Raw genomic sequence first — 26,940 nt, forward strand, 5'->3', positions numbered from 1 at the left:
AGCTAACATCATCCTCAACGGGGAAAAACTGAGAGCTTTTTCCCTGAGATCAGGAACACGACAGGGATGCCCACACTCACCGCTGTTGTTTAACATAGTGCTGGAAGTTCTAGCATCAGCAATCAGACAACAAAAGGAAATCAAAGGCATCAAAATTGGCAAAGATGAAGTCAAGCTTTCGCTTTTTGCAGATGACATGATATTATACACGGAAAATCCGATAGACTCCACCAAAAGTCTGCTAGAACTGATACAGGAATTCAGCAAAGTTGCAGGATACAAAATCAATGTACAGAAATCAGTTGCATTCTTATACACTAACAATGAAGCAACAGAAAGACAAATAAAGAAACTGATCCCATTCACAATTGCACCAAGAAGCATAAAATACCTAGGAATAAATCTAACCATAGATGTAAAGGATCTGTATGCTGAAAACTATAGAAAGCTTATGAAGGTAATTGAAGAAGATTTAAAGAAATGGAAAGACATTCCCTGCTCATGGATTGGAAAAATAAATATTGTCAAAATGTCAATACTACCCAAAGCTATCTACACATTCAATGCAATCCCAATCAAAATTGCACCAGCATTCTTCTCGAAACTAGAACAAGCAATCCTAAAATTCATATGGAACCACAAAAGGCCCCGAATAGCCAAAGGAATTTTGAAGAAGAAGACCAAAGCAGGAGGCATCACAATCCCAGACTTTAGCCTCTACTACAAAGCTGTCATCATCAAGACAGCATGGTATTGGCAACAAAACAGACACATAGACCAATGGAATAGAATAGAAACCCCAGAACTAGACCCACAAACGTATGGCCAACTCATCTTTGACAAAGCAGGAAAGAACATCCATTGGAAAAAAGACAGCCTCTTTAACAAATGGTGCTGGGAGAACTGGACAGCAACATGCAGAAGGTTGAAACTAGACCACTTTCTCACACCATTCACAAAAATAAACTCAAAATGGATAAAGGACCTGAATGTGAGACAGGAAACCATCAAAACCTTAGAGGAGAAAGCAGGAAAAGACCTCTCTGACCTCAGCCGTAGCAATCTCTTACTCGACACATCCCCAAAGGCAAGGGAATTAAAAGCAAAAATGAACTATTGGGACTTCATGAAGATAAAAAGCTTCTGCACAGCAAAGGAAACAACCAACAAAACTAAAAGGCAACCAATGGAATGGGAAGAGATATTTGCAAATGACATATCGGACAAAGGGCTAGTATCCAAAATCTATAAAGAGCTCACCAAACTCCACACCCGAAAAACAAATAACCCAGTGAGGAAATGGGCAGAAAACATGAATAGACACTTCTCTAAAGAAGACATGTGGATGGCCAACAGGCACATGAAAAGATGTTCAGCGTCGCTCCTTATCAGGGAAATACAAATCAAAACCACACTCAGGTATCACCTCACGCCAGTCAGAGTGGCCAAAATGAACAAATCAGGAGACTATAGATGCTGGAGAGGATGTGGAGAAACGGGAACCCTCTTGCACTGTTGGTGGGAATGCAAATTGGTGCAGCCACTCTGGAAAGCAGTGTGGAGGTTCCTCAGAAAATTAAAAAAATACCTACCCTATGACCCAGCAATAGCACTGCTAGGAATTTATCCAAGGGATACAGGAGTACTGATGCATAGGGGCACTTGTCCCCCAATGTTCATAGCAGCACTCTCAACAATAGCCAAATTATGGAAAGAGCCTAAATGTCCATCAACTGATGAATGGATAAAGAAATTGTGGTTTATATACACAATGGAATATTACGTGGCAATGAGAAAAAATGAAATATGGCCTTTTGTAGCAACGTGGATGGAACTGGAGAGTGTGATGCTAAGTGAAATAAGCCATACAGAGAAAAACAGATACCATATGGTTTCACTCTTATGTGGATCCTGAGAAACTTAACAGGAACCCATGGGGGAGGGGAAGGAAAAAAAAAACAAGAGGTTAGAGTGGGAGAGAGCCAAAGCATAAGAGACTGTTAAAAACCGAGAACAAACTGAGGGTTGATGGGTGGTGGGAGGGAGGAGAGGGTGGGTGATGGGTATTGAAGAGGGCACCTTTTGGGATGAGCACTGGGTGTTGTATGGAAACCAATTTGACAATAAATTTCATATATAAAATAAATAAATAAATAAATAAATACACATTAAAAAAAATTAAAAAAAAACATATGAAAGAAAAATGATTTGGTGTGACACAATTGTTTGAGAAAGATTATTTTTTAAAAACATCTATGTTGCCTCAAGGTAAATGAACATTTCCAAATATTTCAGATCCATGGGTGTAAATAAAATTCAGAAAGTGGGAAATACAAGGGAAAAATCTGTAAGATATCAGAGAGAGCAGGGCTTCATAGAGTGACTTACATACATGGCATATGATAGTTGAGGACAAGGAAATAAGCGGAAAGAGGAATACTACATCTACAGTCTGAATAAAGACCATAATCTCTGACCCAGAGGCTTTGGCCCCTGCAATCAGAGGCACTTCTTCAATCTTATCACGATTGGCCATGTAAGGGTCTCCTTCCCAAAGAATGCTTTCAGAGCCCTTTTCATGTCTTTGTTCCTCAAGCTGTAGATGAAGGGGTTCAGCATGGGCGTGACCACCGTGTACATCACCGAGGCTGTGGCACTTGACCGTGAGCTGTGGGTAGCAGCAGAGCTAAGGTACACGCCGAGCATCGTACAATAAAATAAGGAGACAACCGATAGATGAGATGCACAGGTGGAAAATGCTTTACACTTTCCCTGAGCTGATGAGATCCCACGTATGGAGGCAACTATCTTAGAGTAAGAGTAAAGGATCCCAATGAAGGGACCACCAGCCAACAAGACAGCTGCAAGATACATCACCACGTTATTAAGAAAGGTATCAGAACAGGCCAGTTGGAGCATCTGATTAAGTTCACAAAAAAAGTGGGGGATATGCAAGTGTGTACAGAAGGACAGCCGCAACATCATTAAACTTTGTAACAGGGAATGCAGGACACACATGATCCAGGACACCAGAACCAGCAGCCCACAGAGCCAGGGGTTCATGATGATCGTGTAGTGCAGGGGGTGACAGATGGCCACAAACCGGTCATAGGCCATCACACTCAGGAGGAAGATGTCCATCACAGCAAAGAGTATGAGAAAATAAATCTGTGTGATACAGCCTGCATAGGTTATGACTTTGCTCTGAGTCTGGATGTTCACCAGCATCTTTGGGACGGTGGTAGAGGTGAAACAGATGTCTACAAAGGACAGGTTGGCCAGGAAGAAGTACATGGGCGTGTGGAGGTTGGGGTCTGTGCTGATGGCCAAGATGATGAGCAGATTTCCAAACACAGTGATCAGGTACATGGAGAGGAAAAGCCCAAATATGAGGGGCTGCATTCCTGGTTCCTCTGAAAATCCCAGAAGAAGAAACTTTGAAAATTGTGTTTCATTGCTTGGTTCCATGTGGTGGAGGTGACCTCTGAGAAAGAGGGAAATAAAAAAACACAAATTTGTATTACCCACAAAATTGAAATGCGACTGTTTTTTTTTGTTTTTTTTGTTTTTGTTTTTTTGTTTTGTTTTGTTTTGTTTTGTTGCAGTCCAGAAATTCCTTTTAATATGTTGTGCACGGATATGGTCCCCTTTAGGGAATCATCGCTGCCACATCTGATATATTTTTATTGTCAATCAGCTTCTTTCCTAAGAAATCATGTATTTTATACTTTTCCTGAGAAATGCTTCAAGTATTCAGGAATATAAATTGAGTGGTGACCAGCTTTCAGGCACTATCTAGGCAATGAGTATAGAGTGCCGAAGAACAAAAATCCCTACAGCGATGGAGAAAAAATATGTAAGCAAAGAAGATAATTATACAATTATCTTTTTGACACAATTATCTTTTGATTATCTCACCTTTTTGATGGTGAGGTGTGCTGTGAAGAAATGGGAAACAGGGATAAAGCAGAGAGCAAATAGGGCATTCTATTTTAATGGCATTTAGGCAAATTCTGTACACAGGTGGCATTGGAACACAGATGTCATGTAAGACAGAGACATAGACACAGGATTCTGGGGGAAGTGTGTGCCTGGCAGGGGGAATGGCCAGTGCAAAGGCCCTGAGGAAGGTACTTGTTTCAAATGTTCAAGCGAAAAAGCAAAGCCAGCGCTGCAAGGGAAATGATCTTGAGGGACACTGATGACAGACTCTGTCACACATGTGAGGAGGGATGTGGCCTCTCTGCGACAACTGTGACCTCCAGGCACAGGGCCGTCCTTGGCCACACTGCCTCTCCCTCGGTATTCATCGTGCTGCAAAGCCACCCTGTGAATTGACACAGATCCCCGTCTTGGTGCCTGCTCTTGACTGAGCTGTGGACCGTGTATGGTGTCACCTTGGGATTGAGGAGTCCTGGCCCCTGTTGTGAGGACTGCTCACCCTCTACAAGTCACACACGCACAAGACACCGTGGTCTTCTGGGTGGTGAATTTCCCTGTCCTCAAAGTCCCCACATTCCTGGTTATGCTGGGAATGGATACAACCCAAGGAGACCCGATCAGCCATCTTTCCCCTGCAAAGTGTAGAAATGGTTCCCAGAAATGCTAATTCTTAAGCCTCCCATGGACCAATCACCTTGGAGCTCCATACTGGAATGTTAATTTTCCACTGTGATTTACACCAGTGTAACAAAATCTGTTCAATAAATGAAAGCGACAGAGGGTGAGATACAGAGGGAATGAAATCGATGAGGGAGAGCAATGATCTCATAAGCTGGGGTGGTCCCTGAGAGACTGTGAGGAAGAAATATCTCCCTTGCTTCTCCCCTGGTTACATCTCCTGATGCCCAGCAAAAATAATACGAGAATGAAACAAACTTGTTTAAAAGACAGATAGTGATATATTCACGGTGTACTTGTACAAAACTATATAGATAAAAATATAAATAGATATAAATATTAACATATCCGTTTATATTATACATCAAGAAAAACGAGCAAAGGGATAAACCAATACAATCAAAGTTGGGAATTTTTATGTCAAGCCTAGAAGACATTTTCCTGTACCTCCTGCATCATTATATGACTGATTCATTTCTATGTGATTGATAGGGGATGGGGTTAGCTCCTTTCTCCCTCTTCTTATGTGGCATCTTTTCATTGATATTCCTGGGCTTTGAGTAAAGATCTCTCGTTCTCAAACCCAGTGGACACCCTCTAATCTGCATTCTGGATCTCATCCAACATGCAAAGGACTCCCCACACCATGCTCTGTAAATCCTGCCCACATCATGGCAGTCTCAATGCTACACTGTAACATCCAGAAGAGCAGGGACTTTATCCTCTTTGTTCATTTCTGTTTTTCACCAACTTAGTTGAATATATGTTTAGTATAAAAAGATATAAGACTATGAGTAGTTATAGAATGGAAAGAATGAAAGGATCTGGAAACCAGGTTAAAATAGTAGCTTGAAAACAACTGTCATAAGCAAAGTTGTATGAAAAATAAAAGCAAACTGGAACAGGTAAAAATAGCAATCATTAGTAATACCGACACGGATTAATAACTAAATTGTGAAACACCATGAAAGAATATGACATATAATGTCTCTAGAATGTTCTGGCCCATGGCAGATGCTCAGTTATTATTTGTTGAATGAATCAGGAATTAGGTCTCAGTGTTAAGTACATTTCCTATATGGCAAGGTCGTATTTCAGTTTCGTTGGGAAAAGGTGAATTGCTAAGTAACAGCTAGAATAAATGGATATCTATCTGGAAAAACATTAAAACAGTCATCTTCCTCAGATACATTACCGACACCAGAGGGGTAATGACTTCAGTGTAAATGTAACCATACAATATATCGAACATCAAGAAAACTGCATATAACATTTCCAGGTGGGAGAAACCACTAAAATAAAGCAAGAAACTCAGCAGTAAGAAGATAGGAATATTTAAACCAAGTTAAACATTTTTATGGTCAAAGAGTTTTTCCAAAGTCGACTGAGAAGCAATGATCTGAGGAAATCTTTTGAAATGCTGAATAAAAGCAGGAGAGGGGAAATAGCATATGGCCATATAATAATCAGAAAGGTCATCAAATATATGACATTTGCTGAAACTAAGGGATAGATTAAGAAACAACAGGAAATGTCTTCTTCACCCAGGAACCTGGGGAAAAAACTTAGAGCAGTGTTACATTGTGTGTGGTTGGAACTTGTCTTTTAATGTTTATTTATTTTTGAGAGAGAGAGAGAGAGAGAGAGACAGAGTGCAAGTGGGAAGGGGCAGAGATAGAGGGAGACACAGAATCCGAAGAAGGTTCCAGGCTCTGAGCTGTCAGCATAGAGCCTGGTGCGGGGCTCTAACTCATGGACTGTGAAATCATGACCTGAGCCAAAGTAGGACGCTTAACTGACTGAGTCACCCAGGTGTCCCTGTGGTTGGACTTTCAAGCGGGTAGTCTTGGGGTTACACTGAATTTGCTGGTGGAAAAGTGGGTGTTACAGGTTGAAGGCAGGACCTGAAAGCAGCTATATTACAAATATTCATATTTTTAATGCAGGGTTTCTACGTCTCTGCCTATGGACATCCTGACCAGAGCCTGCCCAGTGCTGAGGTCTGTGTATCTTAGGATGTTTAGAGCATCCCTTTCATGATAAAGAATATGAAGGACTATCAAAAGTGTTCGTAGGAGCCATTCTGCGAAACCGGCACAGTCACTGAATAAATACATTCATTATTTACGCAAGCAAATAAACACAGTGATCACTTGCTATGGACTAAGTTGAATTGGCCCCCAGGTGATGATGGATTAATGTTCTCAGACAACCCTGTCATCCACGGTGCACGGGGCTGTTGGACTCACCTGGCTGGGTGTCTGACAGGAAGGTCTCCGTGTGAAACTGAATTCCTCCCAGGACAGCAGGTAACAGGGACTAAGGCTCTGACCTCAGCAGAGACAGTAGGGGGGAGTGAAGCATCAGTCCCAGCCAGAATTAGGACTCAGAACAAACAGACAAAAACCACTCGCCTTCCTGTCCAAGGTCGCACAGGCTGACAGGAGACCAGAGGGTATTTATACCTCCCTGTATCTGCTCATTAGGCGCATTTCCCTCTTATTACTCCAACCTCTAAGCGTATGATTCCCAATGGAAAGCTGCTCTGGACATAAAGGATTTCTTCCTGATGAATCTCAGTTCCCAAAACTAGGTTAGAGATCAAGCGAATCCATTTCTTTTCTTCTTTCTCCTTTTCCCTGAACTTGCCCTCTTCCTGTTATGTAAATCTCCTAGCACGTTATCTCAGCTCAGAGTTACACTTTTCTCCAGCTCTAAGAAGGAAGAACACACCGGGATTAGGTCTCTTTAACTTCAAAACCTTGACTTGTCTCGGGGACCCAGCCCTGCCATCTCCAGTGTCTCCTCTTCTCCTTCCCCTCCCCTTCTTCCTTCTCCTGCTTCTTCTTCTTCTTCTTCTTCTTCTTCATCTTCTTCTTCTTCATCATCATCTTCTTCTTCTTCTCTTTCCTCAACTCCCCCTCCCCCTCCTTCTCCTTCTCCTTCTCCTTCTCCTCCTTCTTCTTCTCCTTCTCCTCCTTCTTCTTCTTCTTCTTCTTCTTCTTCTTCTTCTTCCTCATTGTCTTCTTCTATGGGAGAATAAGAACCAGGGAGGGGCAGAGAGAGACAGGAAGAGAGATAATCATAAGCAGGCTCCTCACTCTCAATGCAGAACCTGATGGGGGCTCAATCTCCAGGTTCCTGAGATTGGGACCTGAGCCGAAATCAAGAGCCAGATGCTCAGCCAACTGAGTCACCCAGCATCCCTAGTGTCTATTCTTTAAAAATATTTTTTGGGGCGCCTGGGTGGCGCAGTCGGTTAAGCGTCCGACTTCAGCCAGGTCACGATCTCGCGGTCCGTGAGTTCGAGCACCGCGTCGGGCTCTGGGCTGATGGCTCAGAGCCTGGAGCCTGTTTCCGATTCTGTGTCTCCCTCTCTCTCTGCCCCTCCCCCATTCATGCTCTGTCTCTCTCTATCCCAAAAATAAATAAACGTTGAAAAAAAAATTTAAAAAAAAATATTTTTTAATGTTTATTTATTTTTGAGAGACAGAGAGAGACAGAGCAGGATCAGGGGAGGGACAGAGAGAGAGAGGGATACAGAATCCAAGGCAGGCTCTGGGCTCTGAGCTATCAGCACAGAGAAGCACAGAGAACTGGGTTGTTCTGATAATAAACCTTGGATTCTACACACACTGGCTTCAAGACACTTTTGCCATCACAATTAGGAACTTCTTACATTGTCACAAGGTAAAAGCTATTGGTTGGTCCTTTGTTATTAAATGTTTAATTATAATAGATGTATTTATATATTTTACGTACTACAATGTGAGCTTGACCTCTCATAGGGATAGTTGGATTCAATTTTTATAAACATACCTGAGGAAGTATATTTATGAGCTCCATTCTACATTGTAGAAATGGCACTTGGTCATGTCTAGTCATCTGTCTAAATTTAATACCTGAGTATGTGGTGACCCTTGAGTTTGATTCTGTCAGGATGCTTCTAGTTCTCAAACTCTGGGGCAGTGGTTCACAGCCAGAAATGAATTTTCCCCTGAAGATGTCTGTCAAAGTCTGAAGGGAAGCTGCCAAACACCTACAATTCAAAGGAAAGCACCTCCGAAAATATTATCCTGCCACAAATGTCGATCATAAAATGTGAGAAACCCAGCTACACCAGCAGTTCTCCAACTTCAATGCGCGTGTGCATTCACACAGATCCCATTACAAATGCAGAATCTGATCTCCCATCCTGGGTGGCCCAGAAATTCTGCATTTCTACCAGCTCCTGGGTGATGCTAAAATGTGGGTCTGGGTCTGTGGGCCACTCTTTGATTAGCAAGGCTGGGATCTTGGTGTTAAAGCAGGTGTAGTTATTTTTAAGTCTTCTGCACCAAATGGTGTCCTTGCATGCATGTAATTTTGAAGGAATAATGTATTCACTCTTTCTTCAGTCTGTGTCAATTCTGTTTTATGGCTTTTATAAGTGACAAAAATAATACATTTATGAAAAAGATTTTGTAGTGGGCAGAATAAGGCCCTTCCAAATACGTCCACATCCTAATTCCCAGGACCTTTCACATGTTATTTTTGATAGCAATGTACGATTAAGGTAGCAGACTAAACAGGGATGTAAATTAGCTGCCATGGAGACAAAAGGATCAGCTGTGATTCTCTAGGTGGGACTAGGGTAGTCAGGATGGTCCTCCAAATGTTGAGGATGGAGACAAAAGAGTTGATGTCAGAGATTTTGAGAATGCTCTCCTGCTGGCTATGAAGGTGGCAGAAGAGCCATGAGCCAAGAAATGCAGGTGGCCAGCAACAGAGACTGCAATTGGAAAGGAAACACATTCTCCCCTGAGCCTCCAGAAGGACCACAACCCTGCAGACACCTTGCTATTAGCCCGACGAGACTCCTTCGAAGCTTCTGACCCCAGAACTATAAGAACCTGTATGTGTTTGTCTTCAGCAGCTACTGTGGGAATGTTTTATAACAGCAGTAGGAATCTCACAGGGACATAGTCAATAAAATTATTTGAGGGAACCGAGTTTAAGCTTCTCCATTCGTCAGCTTCCCCATTCATCAGCTTCCCTTGGTTAGGGTCAATTGACATTTAAAGAACCCACATTATGGAGAAGAAATTAAATCAATTTGGAGATATTCTGCCTAGCACCTGGTAGAGTGAATTCCTGGGGCATAAATGTGAGTGTGGTCTGACCATGATGCTTCTGAGGTAGTGAGATAGGCAAGCAACTCATGATCAAAATTTAGGTCACTCACATCTTCTTTATCCATTCATCAATCCACGGACATTTGGGCTCTTTCCATAACTGGCTATTGTTAATAACACTGCTATAAATATTGGGGTACATATGCCCCTTTAATGGATAAATAGGATGTGGCATATATATATATATATATATATATATATATATATATATATAATGGAATATTACTCAGTGATCAAAAAGAATGAAATCTTCCATTTGCAACAACATGGTTGGAACTAGAGTGTATTATGCTAAGCAAAATATGTCAATCAGAGAAAGATAAATATCATATGATTTCACTTATATGTGAAACTTAAGGAACAAAACCAATGAACATAGGGGAAGGGAAGGAAAACTAAGATGAAAACAGAGAGGGAGGCAATTTATAAGAGACTCAAAAATACAGAGAAGAAATTCAGGGTTGCTGGAGAGGAAGTGGGTGGGAGGAGGGGCTAAATGGGTGATGGGCATTAAGGAGGGAACTTGTTGGGACGAGCACTGGGAGTTATATGTGAGCGATGTACCACTGGGTTCTACCCGTGAAACCAACACTCCACTGTATGTTAACTAACTTGAATTGAAATAAATAAATGTAAGGTGTGCTTGGGTGGCTCAGTCCGTTAAGCATCCGACTTTGGCTCAGGTCATGATCTCACAGCTCTTGAGCTCAAGCCCCATGTCGGGCTCTGTGCTGACAGCTTAAATTCTATGTCTCTGCCCCTCTCTGCCCCTCGCCAGCTCAGGCCCTCTCTCTCTCTCTCTCTCTCTCTCTCTCTCCACCCTAAAAATAAATAAAAATATTTAAAATACAAATTATTTGGTTTCTTATCTATAATATTTTATTATGTGTCTCTAAAAGAACTCTATTTTTGGGGCGCCTGGGTGGCGCAGTCGGTTAAGCGTCCGACTTCAGCCAGGTCATGATCTCGCGGTCCGGGAGTTCGAGCCCCGCGTCAGGCTCTGGGCTGATGGCTCAGAGACTGGAGCCTGTTTCCAATTCTGTGTCTCCCTCTCTCTCTGCCCCTTCCCCGTTCATGCTCTGTCTCTCTCTGTCCCAAAGTAAATAAACGTTGAAAAAAAATTTTTTTTTAATAAAATAAAATAAAATAAAAGAACTCTAATTTTGGCATGCCTGGGTGCCTCAGTGGGTTCAGCATCCAACTTTGGCTCAGGTCATGATCTTGTGGTTGACAATTTCAAGCACCTCATCAGGCTCTGTGAGATTACGTTTTTTTCATTTATATGTCCAAAGTTTCTTTCTATATCAGTATCTTAACTGCTCTTCTTAATAGTGGACACTTAATATGTTAATGTGTCGTATAGATGGGTTTTATTCTCCTCATTAGGATCCTGATGTCTTAGTACCTTGTTGTCCACAACGTGTACAACAGTCACTTCCTTACTCAAGTGTTCACCAAATACGCGTCTCCAAGAAAAGTTTTCATGGAGCAACAAACTTCAATAAGAGATTGACTTTAGAATATGATCTCAGACTCTAGATGTCCTTTAATATGATGAAGCAAAATTTTATTTATTTTATTATTTTTTAATTTAAATTATAGTTAGCTTTGTTGAGTCCAAAGAAAATGTTCAGAGGCAAAGTTTTACATATATATTACATGTGTTTTTTCAAATAAACACATATACGCATATGTGACACAGAATGTGAGGCAGGCTCCAGGCTCTGAGCTGTCAGCACAGAGCCCGACGCGGGGCTCGAACTCACGAACTGTGAGATCATGGTCTGAACCAAAGTTGGACGCTTAACCAACTGAGCCACCCAGGTGACCCCCTAATCTCAGATTCTTAACACAATTTCATTGGAATAACATTTGTCGTTTTAAGTCCTAACGCTGATGTAAAATAACTACATTGGTGTTTTAAAATTCATTTATGTTCTTGCATTCGATGGATTAGAAGCCCGAAGTGGCTCACATTGGTCTAAAATGAAAATGATTGGGGCGCCTGGGTGGCACAGTCGGTTAAGCGTCCGACTTCAGCCAGGTCACGATCTCGCGGTCCGGGAGTTCGAGCCCCGCGTCAGGCTCTGGGCTGAAGGCTCAGAGCCTGGAGCCTGTTTCCGATTCTGTGTCTCCCTCTCTCTCTGCCCCTCCCCCGTTCATGCTCTGTCTCTTTCTGTCCCAAAAATAAATAAACGTTGAAAAAAAATTTTTTTAATAAAAATAAATAAAATGAAAATGATTGCAAGGCCTGATTTCTTCTCAAAGCTACAGGGAAGAACCTGTTTACTTTTCTATTCCAAGCTCATATTATACTGCAAGAAAAAAAATCTCACCATATTTCATATAATTAAAACATTCTTTACAAAGAGGGGCTGAACAGCAGCTCTTAATTGTGATGTGGAATGAAAGTCCTAAAAGCGTGCAAATGTGTCATGAAGCTGTGGTATGTAGTGCTCAGGGTCCGTATCAAGGAGCTTTTTTCTCCTCCTTGTTGAAAAGGAAAACCGGAATGTTGTGTAGATGGCAGGACTGTATCTCCAACACAAGCCAACAGCTTGGAGATCCAAGGGAACTAATCCACACAGATTGCTCAGTCCTAGACTTGGGTGAAACATTGACATAAGCGTTGGGAGTCGCTGCTGGGAGGTCTGAACTCTGAGAGCAATGGAGTTCATGAGGAAGGAATACTCAACACTGGGGTCACGCAGTTATAACCTGGTCTATTGGGAACACAGAACCTCCAGAAAAATTTCCTTTGTGTCCAGACCAGTGTCCCCCAGGGAAATCATGTGCTGCTCCAAAGAGGAGGAGGAGGGGAACGTGCCTCATGAACAGAGGAAACTATAAATCCCTCCTGTGCACACCCACTGCCTGTGCCACCGTGGGCTGACGGGACTAGGTTGTTGCTGTGGAGTCGAAAGCTTGACTGGGAGACTCATGCTAGCCTCCATTCTGCCGTCTTGTGTGGGGACAGAGTTTAGTCACCACCAATAACCATCCAGGAAGAATCCAGATGGCCACATGGACACCTCTCTCTCACAGCTCCCAGCCAGGTGAGTCTGAGAGCTTGGCAAGACCCGGAGGAAAGGGTCAGAGAGAATCAAAGCCAGGCACATTTACCTGAGGTCACCTGACAGCCACCAGCCTAGCCCAGAATGTGGAGATCTCTATGGCCATGTACTTGCCTGATCATGCCCTTCTGAAAAAACAGTGGACAAGGTGAGAGAGGGCCCCGCTCCTTTGGTACTTTCCTTATAATGGTGGAGTCACAGGACTATGAAAAAAGTCTGTGTGGTGTAAGAGCCTCAGGCAGAAATCTTACGGAGATGGTGACTTAGAGCCAGAACGGTTGTCATGGTATGTGCAGAATTTTGTAGCGCAAGGTCTGAACAGAACTTTGCATGTTGTGCAAACCAGAAACAGGACCAGAGTGTGCCCAACATTCGGCCAAAAGATCACAACACAAAGCCCAGGAAAAACAGAGAAAAGATGCCACGTCTAAAGAGTGAAAGGGACTTGTCCCACCTTCTCTAAGATCACAGGACATCCAGTTGGTCAAAGAAATAGCAAAGTCTCAAGGTGCTTTTTCAAAGAAAAAGCAAGTCTCTTACCTTCCATTATAACCTGCCCAACTTTTGCTGTGCTTTGCATATTTCCTGTGCCGAAGGGTTGATTTATTCCCTTAGCACATTTTCTCTTGGAGCATTCACTGTGTAAGACGATGCACACCCTGAAGATCCCACTAATGTCGTCTCCTACTGAATTTAATTTTGCTCCTTACTATTTTTGCTGGGCATCAGGGTGGTAACAAGGGTTGGAATGTTGTCAGAACCAGGGATGCTCTTTCTTCTTCATGGCCCCTCGGATTTCAGCGATCACCTGAGCCATTAGATCTTTTCTGCCACTTCCATTTTATTTCAATTTGTTTCTCTCTCTCTCTCTCTGATTTTGAGAAGATTGTTTGTGTTTCTTTAAATACAGGAAAGAAAATGAGCATGCCAGTCTGACTTGTCAATTTTATTTGTTCATGGAAAACTTACGTCATTTGCAGGAAATATAATGGATCTGTGCATCTTGAGTTATACCCACTTCGAACTTAATTGTTGGGGTTCAAGTGAGAAGTCATGGTAAAAACACAGCCCAGGGATCACTAATTTGGTGTGTGTGTGTGCGAAATGACATCCGTCATCAGAGCAGGGGACATGATCCAATGTATTCCAAGGTGATTCTTATAATATAGAAGCCAGAACTCAATCAACATACCATTTTCTAGAGAGCTCTATGTCAACTTATAGCAGACTTTGCAGGTAGATTCTAAAATACAAGCAGTACATAGTGTGGGCGAGTGACTCCTTTCTCTTGAAGGGGAACCAGCAATGAGGCCACCTATTTCTTTGAAATTGCCTGACACGATCTCTGATCATTTTCCTGCTCATTCCCCTTCCCATACATGCTTCCTGTTTTGGACTCAAATAGCTCCAAGTAGTTTCATCCTCAGGGCCTTAGCTGAGGCCATTCCCTCTACCATCACACACTTCCCCACACAGGCTCTGGGCTCCTGCCTTCCTTCCCTGCAGGTCTCTGATCAAATGTCACCTAGTTTACTGGTCTTGACCAAACACTGATTACAAAATAGCACTCATATCCACGCTCTCCTTTATATCTGCTTTTGTCTCTTCATAGCACTTGACACCCTGTGATGTCTTATTAATATTTGTATTTGATTCTATTCATTCTCCATCACTAGATTATAGTGGCTTTTGGTTTTCAGTATCCAGTGCTCATGGCCTAGACAATACCTGGGACATGTTGACCCTTAGTACATATTCCTCCAATGCAGGAAAGATATTCTTAGTAAAACAGTAAAATACATGACCTTTTCTGGGAAGTGTGGAGAATGAGACCAAAACACCTAATCTGAGATGAAACAGGAGGGAATCTCTTCAAAAGGACAATCCTTTGGGGACAAAAGGGACAAGATACCGAAATGAACTTCTTGACTGCACAATATAAATGGTAGCATTTCAACCATGTGGGTAAACTGTTCATGTGAAAATTAATGATGTCCTTTGCCTCTTTCCGGGGGTCAGTGCAACCTCATGGAACCAGGAAATATTACATGGATATCAAAATTTCTTCTCCTGGGATTTTCAGAGAGACCAGAACTGCAGCCCCTCATATTTGGACTTTTCCTCTCCATGTACCTGATCACTGTGTTTGGCAACCTGCTCATCATCCTGGCCGTCAGCTCTGACTCCCACCTCCACACCCCCATGTACTTCTTCCTGGCCAACCTGTCCTTTGTAGACATCTGCTTCACCTCCACCACTGTCCCGAAGATGCTCTGGAACATCCAGACTCAGACCAAAGTCATAACCTATGAAGACTGTATCACACAAATGAACTTTTTCATAACCTTTGCAGGGATGGACGACTTTCTCCTGAGTGTGATGGCCTATGACAGGTTTGTGGCCATCTGTCACCCCCTGCAATACATGGTCATCATGAACCCCCTGCTCTGTGGGCTGCTGGTTCTGGTGTCCTGGATCACGAGTGTCCTGTATTCCTTGGTACACACCTTAATGGTGTTGCGGCTGTCTTTCTGTACAGAGGTAGTGATCCCCCACTTTTTCTGTGAAATCAATCAGATGATCCAACTGGCCTCTTCTGACACCTTTATTAATAACGTGGTGATGTACCTTGCAGCTATGCTGCTGGCTGGAGGTCCCCTTGCTGGGATCCTTTACTCTTATTCTAAGATAGTTTCCTCCATACGTGGGATCTCATCAGCTCAGGGCAAGTATAAAGCATTTTCCACCTGTGCGTCTCACCTATCGGTTGTCTCCTTATTTTATTGTACGAGCCTAGGAGTGTACCTCAGCTCTGCTGCTACCCAGAGCTCACTCTCAAGTGCCATAGCCTCGGTGATGTACACGGTGGTCACGCCCATGCTGAACCCCTTCATCTACAGCCTGAGGAACAGAGACATAAAGAGGGCTCTGAAAAGAATTGTTCGGATTCAGTGATATACGAACCAATCATCCAAAGGCTGAAGACATGACCATGACTGAAGGACTCAAGTCCTCAGAGGCAGGAACTGCCAATCTTTGATCAGATTGTGGAAGTAGAATCTACTCCTTCTATTTCTTTCTTGGCATTTCCATTTGTTTGATCAACTTGTCTATACATTTAAGGAACTCACTTCATTAAGCTTCTGCTGTGACTGAAATACAGACGGTTTCTCCTTTGTCTATTTTCAGGTGTCCCCAAAGTTTACCCCAACCTTGGGTCACAAATGCCAAAATTTCCGTATCTCACATGGGACTAGTTGGATTTCTTAAGTTTAATTTCATCTCAAATCACTTATACCATGCCGGGTAAATTTCCCCTAGATTTCCTGAGATTGATATTATGAATTATATGCTTCGTACGGAATAAAGCTACACTTGATCAGTAAGCCATTTCCATCATTTTACTGTCAAGGAGAATACAAAAACACAGTTTCCACCTTGAGTCTCAGTCTTTTCCTTCACTTCCTTTAGGACTCCACATGATGATGTGGACTCTAACATTGTTCCATTTAAGCCTCAGGCTATTGACACCCCGCTCTGGCTAGGAATGTCCAAGGACTCACCTGCGCCCATGTGCTTTCCACACTCCCACAGACCTTTCCCTGACCACAGCCTATGCCTTGGCTGCACCAGCCCTTGGGTTCTTATTGTGACTGCAGGACACAGGTCAGCAACATCTATCGGAGAACTCTAATAACCCCAGGTTTATTACTCCTGTATCCTGGAGGGCACATGGGATGGTCAAAAGCCATTCTGGGAGGTGTCAGAAGGGGAGAGAGAGTCAAGAGGAAGAGAGAGAGAGGAAGCTGTTGAGGGATCTGGCTTTCTCAAAGACCATGGCCAGGGTGGGTAGCTGGTGTTGGGCTCACACGTTCTTGGAGAATTGTATTGAGTAGAATGTGTGGGCTGAAGGGGAAAAGCTGATTCACTCATTTGGCAGCATCTAGTTTATAAAGGGCTTCCTGAAGAGGTACTTCGTGACAGGGGGTAGCCGAGGGCTTATCTGGTGATTGTGGAACACATCTGATGATATGTTTATCCAACATGGTTGTGTTCGAAACGGACCCGGAGAAAATACGTCATTTCAGTCACTTGCGTTAAACATCACCTTATGCTTTGTCAGCGGTCTCTTGGTTGTATTCTGTTACTCAGCTCTGGGTCCCGAATTCCTACCATAGTCACTGGAAAAACCTGATTAGCTAATCTAGATCTCCCAGTGGAGTGTACTTAGGCAAATTTGAATAAATAGATCGACCTGATATGTTCTTCGTGTCGGCCTGACCATAAATATTAGGAGGCAAACTTTTGAAACACTCATTTTGTGACACACAAAATATTTCTCCTCATTTTTAAAAAAAAATCACAGTTCGTGCTATCCACCTATTTATTAAAGCATGGAATATGGTGTTCACCACTGAGGGAGTTTGTTCATCGAGGCGCAGGATTGGTTAGTGTCTTCTACGTTTTATCACTGAATTATCTTCCTGTTTCTGCTTGAAAACTTCTAATGCGATCCGCTCATATGATTCTTTCCGTTGTTACACGAAATAGCTTCCTTTTCCTGATATATGTCACAAATCCCAAACGATGGAGAATGCACAGTATTAGCACCATCTATATAATACGTCCTTTCTGCTCTGAAATCTCTTCCACCTGCTTCACCAGAGGACGCTTCACCCAAGAACTGCCTGTCCTGTCAGTCATGAGATTCAGGGTCCCCAGTTCTTCCGCAAAAATGGACGTGTCCTTCAGAGTCGCCCAAGCTGACGAGCAGCCCTGTTCAATCTGCTGCATAAATCCTTCTTTGCAAAAAAAAAAAAAATAATAATAACATGTGAAAGGGACCGGAGATTAGGATGTGGGCATATCTGATGGTGCCTTATTCTCCTTAGTGTAAAGGCTTGCTCATCAGGGTATTATTTTGTTCACTTAGAAAAGCAATAAACACAGATTTCACACAGCCTGAAGAATGAGCGAATACACAATCCTTTCACAATTATGGGCACACAAGGACAGGATTTGGTGCAGAAGGCTTCACGCTACCTACTCTTATCTCTAACACAGGATCATCTTCTTGCTAATCAAACAGTGGTTTGCAGACTCAGACTTGCACTTCAGCCTCACCCAGGAGCTTGGAGAAATGCAGAATCTCTAAGATTTTGCACTTGTAGTGGGATCCGTATGGATTCACAGGCACAGTGAAGTTGGAGACATGCTGGTCTAGCTGGGATTCTCACCTTTTATGGTGGACATTTGTGGCAGGATAACAGTATTTTGGGGGTGCTTTCCTGGGGATTGTAGGTGCTGGGCAGCACCCCTTCAGACTTTGACAGACGTCCCAGGGGAAAAATCATTTCTGGCTGAGAACCACGGCTCCAGAGTTGGAGAACTGGAAGCATCCTGACAGAATCAAACTCAAGGGACTCCATATACTCAGATATTAAGTTTGGACAGATGACTAGACATCACCAAGCACCATTTGTACATCGTAAAATGTAGTTCATAACTATAACTCCTCAGGGATAAGATTTTATAAAGATTAAATCCAAACTCCCTGTTAGATGTTAAGCTCACATTGTAGTACATAACTAGATCTCAATACATCTGTTATATTCAAGGTCCCATTTTATAACAAGGGAGCAAATGACAGCTTTTAATGTCTTATAAAACAAGTGACAGAAAATGTCTAGTAGCCAATCTCTGTAGCACCCAAGGTTTATTATCAGAAGAAGTCATTTCTCTGCTTTATTATTTTTTTCTTTTTTTTATATATGAAATTTATGGTCAAATTGGTTTCCATACAACACCCAGTGCTCATCCCAACAAGTGCCCTCTTCAATGCCCATCACCCACTTTCCCCTCTCCCCCACCCTCCACCTACCCTCAGTTTGTTCTCAGTCCTCAAGAGTCTCTTATGGTTTGCCTCCCTCCCTCTAACTTTCTTTTCCCCTTCCCCTCCCCATGCTCTTCTCTTAAGTTTCTCAAGATCCACCTATGAGTGAAAACATATGGTATCTGTCTCTGCCTGACTTCTTTCACTTAGCATAACACTCTCTAGTTCCATCCACGTTGCTGCAAATGGCAGGATTTCATTCTTTCTCATTGCCAAGTAGGATTCCATTGTGTATATAAACCACAACTTCTTTATCCTTTCATCAGTTGATGGATATTTAGGCTCTTTACATAATTTGGCTGTTGCTGAAAGCACTGCTCTAAACATTGGGATGCACGTGCCCCTGTGAATCAGCACTCATGTGTCCTTGTGTAGATTCCTAGTGGCGCTGTTGAGAACAACAGTAGACACTGGGTTGCCTCGTTGGCTCAGTGGGTTCATCTTCTGTGTCTTGATTGCGGCTTAGGACATGACCCCATGGTCTGGAACTGAGCCCCCAGATTGCTTCTGCACTGAGGATAGAGACGGCTTGGGATTCTCTCTTTCCCTCATTCTCTGACTCTTTCTCTATTAAAATAAATAAATAAACATTAAAAAAAGCTTCTCTCTGTCCCTCTCTCCCTCCCTTCCTCTCCCCCACTCATGCTCCCTCTCTCCCTCTCTCTCAAAAACAAACAAAGAGACAGACAGACAGACAGCACCAGAAATGCTACAGCTGGGTCCCTAGGAGAGGCAATGCTTGGAAGACAAAGAGGACTAATCCCGGAGGGTTCCTTGGTCTTAGACTTGGAGGAAAGTGTGTCTTGGCCGAGATAAGGTGCCAGACGATTTACACATCAGGAAGGGGACAAGTTCAGGGAAAAGGGGAGGAAAAAAAGAACTGCATTCACTTGGTCTCTGACCTAGTCTTTTGGGAACAGAGATTCATTAGGAAAAAATACTTGTGTCCAGAGCAGTTTTCCACTTGGGAATATGAGATCAGAGGCTGGGGTACCAAGAGGGAAATGAGCCTAATGAGCAGATACGGGGAGCTGTAAATACTCTCTGGTCGCCTGTCAGCCTGTGCGAACTTGGATGGGAAGGGACAAGGTCTCCCTCTGTTCTTCCAGGCCCTAATTACGGCTGGGGCCCATGCTTTACTCCTTCCTGCTGTCTCAGCTGAGAACAGAGCTTTAGTTCCTACCATCTGCAGTCCAGGGAGGCATTCAGACTTGACACAAGGAGACCTTGTCAGACACCCCAGCCAGGTGAGCCCAACAGCCCACTGTGCCATGGATGAGAGGGTCAGAAGAATGGAAGCCAAGTTCATTAATCTGTCTTCACCTGAGAGCCAATTCAACTTATTGCAGGACGGGTGATCGCTGTGTTCATTTGTTTGTTTGATTAAGTGGTGTATTTATTCAGTGGCTGTGTCAGTTTCACAGAGTGGATGCTCACACTTACGTTGATCTTCCATATTCTATTCCTTTAGCTTACTATTAAGTCAATGGCAGTTTATTTTACCTCCCAGTGTCTCAGGAATCACACGATTTTCTTAGATAATTGCTCTGCCTCATCCGTTTCATTCACCACAGCCCCTCCACTCTCTGCCTCGATGTCTGTTGAACAGACATTTTTAAGTTTGTGTAAATCACAGCAGAAACTTGCCATTCCAATGTGGAGCCTCAAATTCATTTGTCCATGGGAGGCTTAAGAACTGGCATTTCTGGGAACCATTTCTACACTTTGCAGGGAAAAGATGGCTGATCTGGCCTCCTTGGGTTGTGTCCATTCCCAGCATAACCGGGATGGTGAGGTCTGTGAAGACAGGGAAATACACAACCCAGGAGGACTTGGTGTCTTGTGACTGGTGAAGGGGGAGCAGTCCTCAAAAAAGTTAGAGAGGGAGGGAGCCAAACCAGAAGAGACCCTTAAAAACTGAGAACAATCTGAGGGTTGATGGGGGTGGGAGGAGGGGGAGGCTGGGTGATGGGTATTGAGGAGAACACCTGTGGGGATGAGCACTGGGTGTTGTATGGAAACCAACTTGACAATGAATTTCATATTTCAAAAAAAGGGAGGTCAGGACTCTGAAATCCCAAGATGATGCAATACAGGGGCCAGAACTCAGTCAAGAGAAGGCACCAAGAAGGGGATCTGTGGCAACTCCTAGGATGCCTTGAGACCATGATGTATACAGAGGGAGACGTAGCGTGAGCAAGGAAGGCCCTGTGCCTTGAGGTCACAGTTGTAGCAGAGAGGCCACTTCACTCCTCACATGTGTGACAGCGTCTGTCATCAGTCTCCATCAGGCTCATTGCCCTTGTAGCACTGGCTTTGCTTTTTGCCTTGAACTTTTGAAACCAGTACTTTCCTTGGGGCCTTTGTACTGGCCCTTCCCTCTGCCAGGTAAAGGCTCCCGACATAATCCTTTCTGTCTGGTATGAGTTCTGTTTTCCATTGTCACCTCGTTTGCAGAATTTGCCTAAATACCCACTAAAATAGAATGCCCTATTGGCTCCCTCCTTTCTTCCTGCTTTTCTTTTCTTCACAGCAGCCCTCACCATCTGAAATATTATAGAATTCTCTTGTTTGCTTATATACTTTTTCTCCATGATTCTAGGGATTTTCATTCTTCACCACACCCTATACTCATTGTCTGAAACATGGTAGCACTCAATTTATATTCTTGAATACTTGAAGAATTTCTCAGTGAAATTATGAAATATGTCATTACTTACAGAAGAAGCTTTTTGACAAAAAAAAGCCCTGCATCAATGTGGCAGAAGGAATCCCTTAATGGGGGCCATATGTATACACAACATATTCAAACGAGTATCTGGGGGCGCCTGGGTGGTTGAGGCTTAGAAGCGTCCAACTCTTGATTTTGGCTCAGGTCTCCACCGTAAGCTAACATTTTGGAGATCCAAGGGATCTAATCCAGACTGATTGGTTAGTCCTAGATTTTAGGGAAATGTTAAAATCAGGGTTGGGATTAGGTGCTGGGATATTTGAACTCTGGGAGCGACAGAACTCACAAGGTAGGAGTAATCAACACATGGGTGACGCAGTTATTACCTGGTCTATTGGGAACACAGAATCTCCAGGAAATCTTTCTTTGTGTCCAGACCAGTGTCCCCCAGGGAAATCATGTGCTGCAGGTTGGACAAGCAGGAGGGAAACATGCCTCATGAACAGACAAAGGAAACTATAAATGTCTCCTCTGTGCAGTCCCTCTCCCTGTGCCACCGGGGTGATGGGACCTGATTGTTGCTTCTAGAGTCCGAAGCTTGGCTGGATGACTCATGCTAGCCTCCTTCCCACCATCTTCTGCAGGGAGAGGGTTTGTTTTTTTTTATTTTTTTTTAATTTTTTTTAACGTGTTTTTTATTTTTGAGACAGAGAGAGACAGAGCATGAACGGGGGAGGGGCAGAGAGAGACAAGGAGACACAGAATCAGAAGCAGGCTCCAGGCTCTGAGCCATCAGCCCAGAGCCTGACACGGGGCTGGAACTCTCGGACCACGAGATCGTGACCTGAGCCGAAGTCAGCCGCCCAACCGACTGGCCACCCAGGCGCCCCTAGGGGTAGTTGCCACCGATAACCATCCAGGAGGAATTCAGATAGCCACATGGACTCCTCACCCTCAGAGCTCCCAGCCACATGATTCCTGGTGCCCAGCAGGTCCAGCAGGAAAGAGTCAGAGAGAATCCATGCCAGGTGCATTCACTTGAGGTCACCACACAGCCACCAGCCTAGCCCAAAACCTGGAGATCTCTATGGTCATGTGCTTGGCTGACCATGCCTTCCTGAAAAACCACAGTGGACAAGGTCAGAGAAGGCCCCGTTCCTTTGGTACTTGCCTTATATGGCAGAGTCATAGTAGAATGAAATAAGTGTGTGGTGTAGGAGCCTCAGGCAGAAATGTTATGAAGACGGTGATTCAGAGCCTAGACTGACTGTCACGGTGTGTGCAGAATTCTGTAGAGCAAGGTCTGAACCAACCTTTGGGTGTTGTGCAAACTGGAAACAGGACCAGAGTGTGCCCACTCCCCTTGTCAAGAGAGAGGTCACAACGCAAAGGCCAGGAACAACAAAGAAAAGATGCCACATCTGAAAAGTGAAAGGGACTTGTCCACCTTCTCTAAGATCACAGGACATCTAATGCATCAAAGAAATATGAACCAGGTACAGAAAAAAACCCCAAGTCTCCTACTGCTTCATTATAACCTGCCCAACTTTTGCTGTGCTTTGCATATTTCCCGTGCGGAAGGGTTGATTTATTCCCTTAGCACACTTTTCTCTTGGAGCATTCAGTCTGTAAGGCGATCCACATGCTGAACAACCCACTAATTCGTCTTCTGACCACATTTAATTTTGCTCCTTATTATTTTTGCTGGGCATCAAGGAGGTAAAAAGACTTGGACTGTTGTCAGACCTCAGGATGCTCTTTCTTCTTCACGGCCCCTCAGGTTTCAGTGACCATATGAACCATGAAATCTTTTGTGCCACTTCAATTTCATTTCACTCTCTTGCCTCTCTCTCTCTCTCTCTCTTTCTCTGTGTGTGTGTGTGTGTGTGTGTGTGTGTGTGTGTTTCTCTGATTTTGAGCAGTTTGTTTTCCTTTAAATGCAGGACAGAAAATAAGCATGCCAGTCTGACCTGTCAATTGTATTTGTCCATAAGAAGCTCAATCATTGGAATTCAGGTACCATTTTTACATCATTTGGGGGGAATGATAATCGAACTGGCCACCCAGTTCGGCTATTGATTTATAGCTATTCTGAGCTTAATTATTGGGGCTGGAGGTGAGAACTCATGGAAGAACACAGCTCAAGGAGTGATGATTTGGTGTGTGTTTGTGTGTGTGTGTGTGTGTGTGTGTGTGTGTGTGTGTGTGTGTATGTGTGTATCTTGCCCTGTGGAGGGGGATCTGTTTCCAGAGCAGGGGTGCCTTAGCTAATATATTCTAAGTTGACTCTAATAATACAGAAGCCAGCACTCAATCAGCACAGGGTATTCAGGAGGACTCCTTGTCAAACTGCAGGAGGCTTTGCAGATAGATTCTAAAATATAAGCAGTATATAGGGTGGATGAGTGACTCCTTTCCCTCTAAGGGGAACCAGCAATGAGGCCACCCATTTCTTTGAAATTACCTGACACCATCTCTGATTTCTCTCCTGTTTACTCCTCTTCACACAATCCTTCCTATTTTGGACCCCAATAACTCCAAGTAGTATGATCCTCAGGGTGTTAGCAGAGGCCATTCCCTCAGCCAGCACACACTTCCCCAGAAATGCTTGCAGATCCTGCCCTCCTTTCCCTGAAGTCTCTGTTCAAATGTCACCTGTCACGGGTCTTGACCAAATACCAATTACACAATGACACTCGTATGCACGCTCTCCTTTACATCCACTTTTGTTCTCTTCATAGCACTTTGACACCCTCTAATGTCTTATTAGTATTTTTAGTTCTTTCTATTCATTCTCCATCATTGGGTGATACAGGCGTTTGGTTTTTCAGTATCCCGTGCTCATTGCCTACACAATGCCTGGAATATGTTTGACAATCAGCACATATTCCTCCAATGCAGGAAAGGTATTCTAACAAAACAGTAAAATGCATGGCTTCTGCTGGGGAGTGTGGAGAATGAGACGAAAACACCTAATCTGAGGTGAAACAGGAGGGAATCTCTTCAAAAGGACAATCCTTTGGGGACAAAAGGGACAAGATACCAAAATGAACTTCTTGACTGCACAATATAAATGGTAGCATTTCAACTATGTGAGTAAACTGTTCATGTGAAAATTAATGATGTCCTTTACCTCTTTCCGGGGGTCAGTGCAACCTCATGGAACCAGGAAATATTACACGGATATCAAAATTTCTTCTCCTGGGATTTTCAGAGAGACCAGGACTGCAGCCCCTCGTATTTGGACTTTTCCTCTCCATGTACCTGATCACTGTGTTTGGCAACCTGCTCATCATCCTGGCCGTCAGCTCTGACTCCCACCTCCACACCCCCATGTACTTCTTCCTGGCCAACCTGTCCTTTGTAGACATCTGCTTCACCTCCACCACCGTCCCGAAGATGCTCTGGAACATCCAGACCCAGAGCAAAGTCATAACCTATGCAGACTGCATCACACAAATGAACTTTTTCATAACCTTTGCAGGGATGGACGACTTTCTCCTGAGTGTGATGGCCTATGACAGGTTTGTGGCCATCTGTCACCCCCTGCACTACACGGTCATCATGAACCCTCGACTCTGTGGACTCCTGGTTCTGGTGTCCTGGATCACGAGTGTCCTGCATTCCTTGGTACACACCTTAATGGTGTTGCGGCTGTCCTTCTGTACAGAAGTAGTGATCCCCCACTTTTTCTGTGAACTCAATCAGATGATCCAACTTGCCTCTTCTGACACCTTTCTTAATAACGTGGTGATGTACCTTGCAGCTATGCTGCTGGGTGGTGGTCTGCTTGTCTGGATCCTTTACTCTTATTCTAAGATAGTTTCCTCCATATGTGGTATCTCATCAGCTCAGGGCAAGTATAAAGCGTTTTCTACCTGTGCATCTCACCTCTCGGTTGTCTCCTTATTTTGTTGTGCAAGCCTAGGTGTGTATCTTAGCTCTGCTGCTACCCAGAGCTCACGGCCAAGTGCCACAGCCTCAGTGATGTACACGGTGGTCACGCCCATGCTGAACCCCTTCATCTACAGCCTGAGGAACAGAGACATAAAGAGGGCTCTGAAAAGAATTGTTCGGATTCAGTGATATACGAACCAATCATCCAAAGGCTGAAGACATGACCATGACTGAAGGACTCAAGTCCTCAGAGGCAGGAACTGCCAATCTTTGATCAGACTGTGGAAGTAGAATCTACTCCTTCTATTTCTTTCTTGGCATTTCCATTTGTTTGATCAACTTCTCTCTACATTTAAGGAACTCACTTCATTAAGCTTCTGCTGTGACTGAAATACAGATGGTTTCTCCTTTGTCTATTTTGAGATGTCCCCAAAGTTTACCCCAACCTTGGTCACAAATGCTGAAATTTCTGTATCTCACATGGGACTAGTTGGATTTCTTAAAATTTTTTTCACCTCAAATGACTTATACCATGCCGGGTAAATTTCCCCTAGATTTCCTGAGATCGATATCATGAATTATATGCTTCGTACGGAATAAAGCTACACTTGATCAGTAAGCCATTTCCATCATTTTACTGTCAAGGAGAATACAAAAACACAGTTTCCACCTTGAGTCTCAGTCTTTTCCTTCACTTCCCCTAGGACTCCACCTGATGATGTGGACTCTAACATTGTTCTGTTCAAGCCTCAGGCTATTGACACTCTGCTCTGGCTAGGAACGCCCAAGCACTCACCTGCCCCCATGTGTTGTCCACACTCCCACAGTCCTTTCCCTGACCACAGCCTATGCCGTGGCTGCACCAGCCCTTGGGTTCTTATTGTGATTGCAGGACACAGGTCAGCAACATGTATTGGAGAACTCTAATAACCCAGGTTTATTACTCATGTATGCTGGAGGGCACATGGGATGGTCAAAAGCCATTCTGGGAGGTCTCAGAAGGGGATAGAGGGTCAAGAGGAAGACAGAGAGAGAGAGCCGCAGAGGGATCTGGCTTTCTCAAGGACCATGGCCAGGGTGGGTAGCTGGTGTTGGGTTCACACATTCTTGGAGAATTGTATTGAGTAGAATGTGTGGGCTGAAAGGGAAAAGCTGATTCACTCATTTGGCAGCATCTAGTTTATAAAGGGCTTCCTGAAGAGGTACTTCGTGACTGGGGGTAGCCGAGGGCTTATCTGGTGATTGTGGAACACATCTGACGATATGTTTATTCAACATGGTTGTGTTTGAAATGGACCCGGGGAAAATATGTCATTTCAGTCCCTTGCACTAAACATGCCCTTATGCTTTGTAAGCGGTCTCTTGGTTGTATTCTGGTACTCAGCCGGGGTCCAGAATTCCTACCATAGTCAATGGGAAAACCTGATTAGCTAATCTAGATCTCCAAGTGGTGTGTACTTAGAAAGGCAAATTTGAATAAATAGATCGACCTGATATGTTGTTCATATTGGCCTGACCATAAATATGAGGAGGCAAACATTCAAAACACTCATTTTGTGACACACAAAATATTTCTCTCATTTTTTAAAAAAATCACAGTTCATGCTATGA

At 43.6% G+C, this 26,940-nt stretch overlaps 3 protein-coding genes across 3 annotated transcripts; 2 read left to right on the forward strand and 1 right to left on the reverse strand.

Annotated features, from left to right (window-relative positions):
* Nucleotides 1–2,499: 2,499 nt before the first annotated feature.
* LOC125161154 (olfactory receptor-like protein OLF4) lies at nt 2,500–3,474 on the reverse strand. Its single transcript, XM_047850800.1, has one exon. The coding sequence runs from the start codon at nt 3,466–3,468 to the stop codon at nt 2,500–2,502; it is 969 nt and encodes a 322-aa protein (XP_047706756.1). The 5' UTR covers nt 3,469–3,474.
* An 11,413-nt stretch (nt 3,475–14,887) lies between these two features.
* LOC125159192 (olfactory receptor-like protein OLF4) lies at nt 14,888–15,823 on the forward strand. Its single transcript, XM_047847239.1, has one exon. The coding sequence runs from the start codon at nt 14,897–14,899 to the stop codon at nt 15,821–15,823; it is 927 nt and encodes a 308-aa protein (XP_047703195.1). The 5' UTR covers nt 14,888–14,896.
* Nucleotides 15,824–24,582: 8,759 nt separating this feature from the next.
* Nucleotides 24,583–25,518, forward strand: LOC125160275 (olfactory receptor 7A5-like). Its single transcript, XM_047849084.1, has one exon. It carries the CDS (start codon nt 24,592–24,594, stop codon nt 25,516–25,518), a length of 927 nt encoding a protein of 308 aa, XP_047705040.1. The 5' UTR covers nt 24,583–24,591.
* Nucleotides 25,519–26,940: the final 1,422 nt, after the last annotated feature.

The sequence above is a fragment of the Prionailurus viverrinus genome, chromosome A2, assembly GCF_022837055.1.
Source record: "Prionailurus viverrinus isolate Anna chromosome A2, UM_Priviv_1.0, whole genome shotgun sequence".
Lineage (NCBI taxonomy): Eukaryota > Metazoa > Chordata > Mammalia > Carnivora > Felidae > Prionailurus > Prionailurus viverrinus.

Coding starts and splice junctions, on each gene's coding strand:
- LOC125161154 (XM_047850800.1), bottom strand. CDS start 3,468: ATGGAACCAAGCAATGAAACACAATTTTCAAAGTTTCTTCTTCTGGGA.
- LOC125159192 (XM_047847239.1), top strand. CDS start 14,897: ATGGAACCAGGAAATATTACATGGATATCAAAATTTCTTCTCCTGGGA.
- LOC125160275 (XM_047849084.1), top strand. CDS start 24,592: ATGGAACCAGGAAATATTACACGGATATCAAAATTTCTTCTCCTGGGA.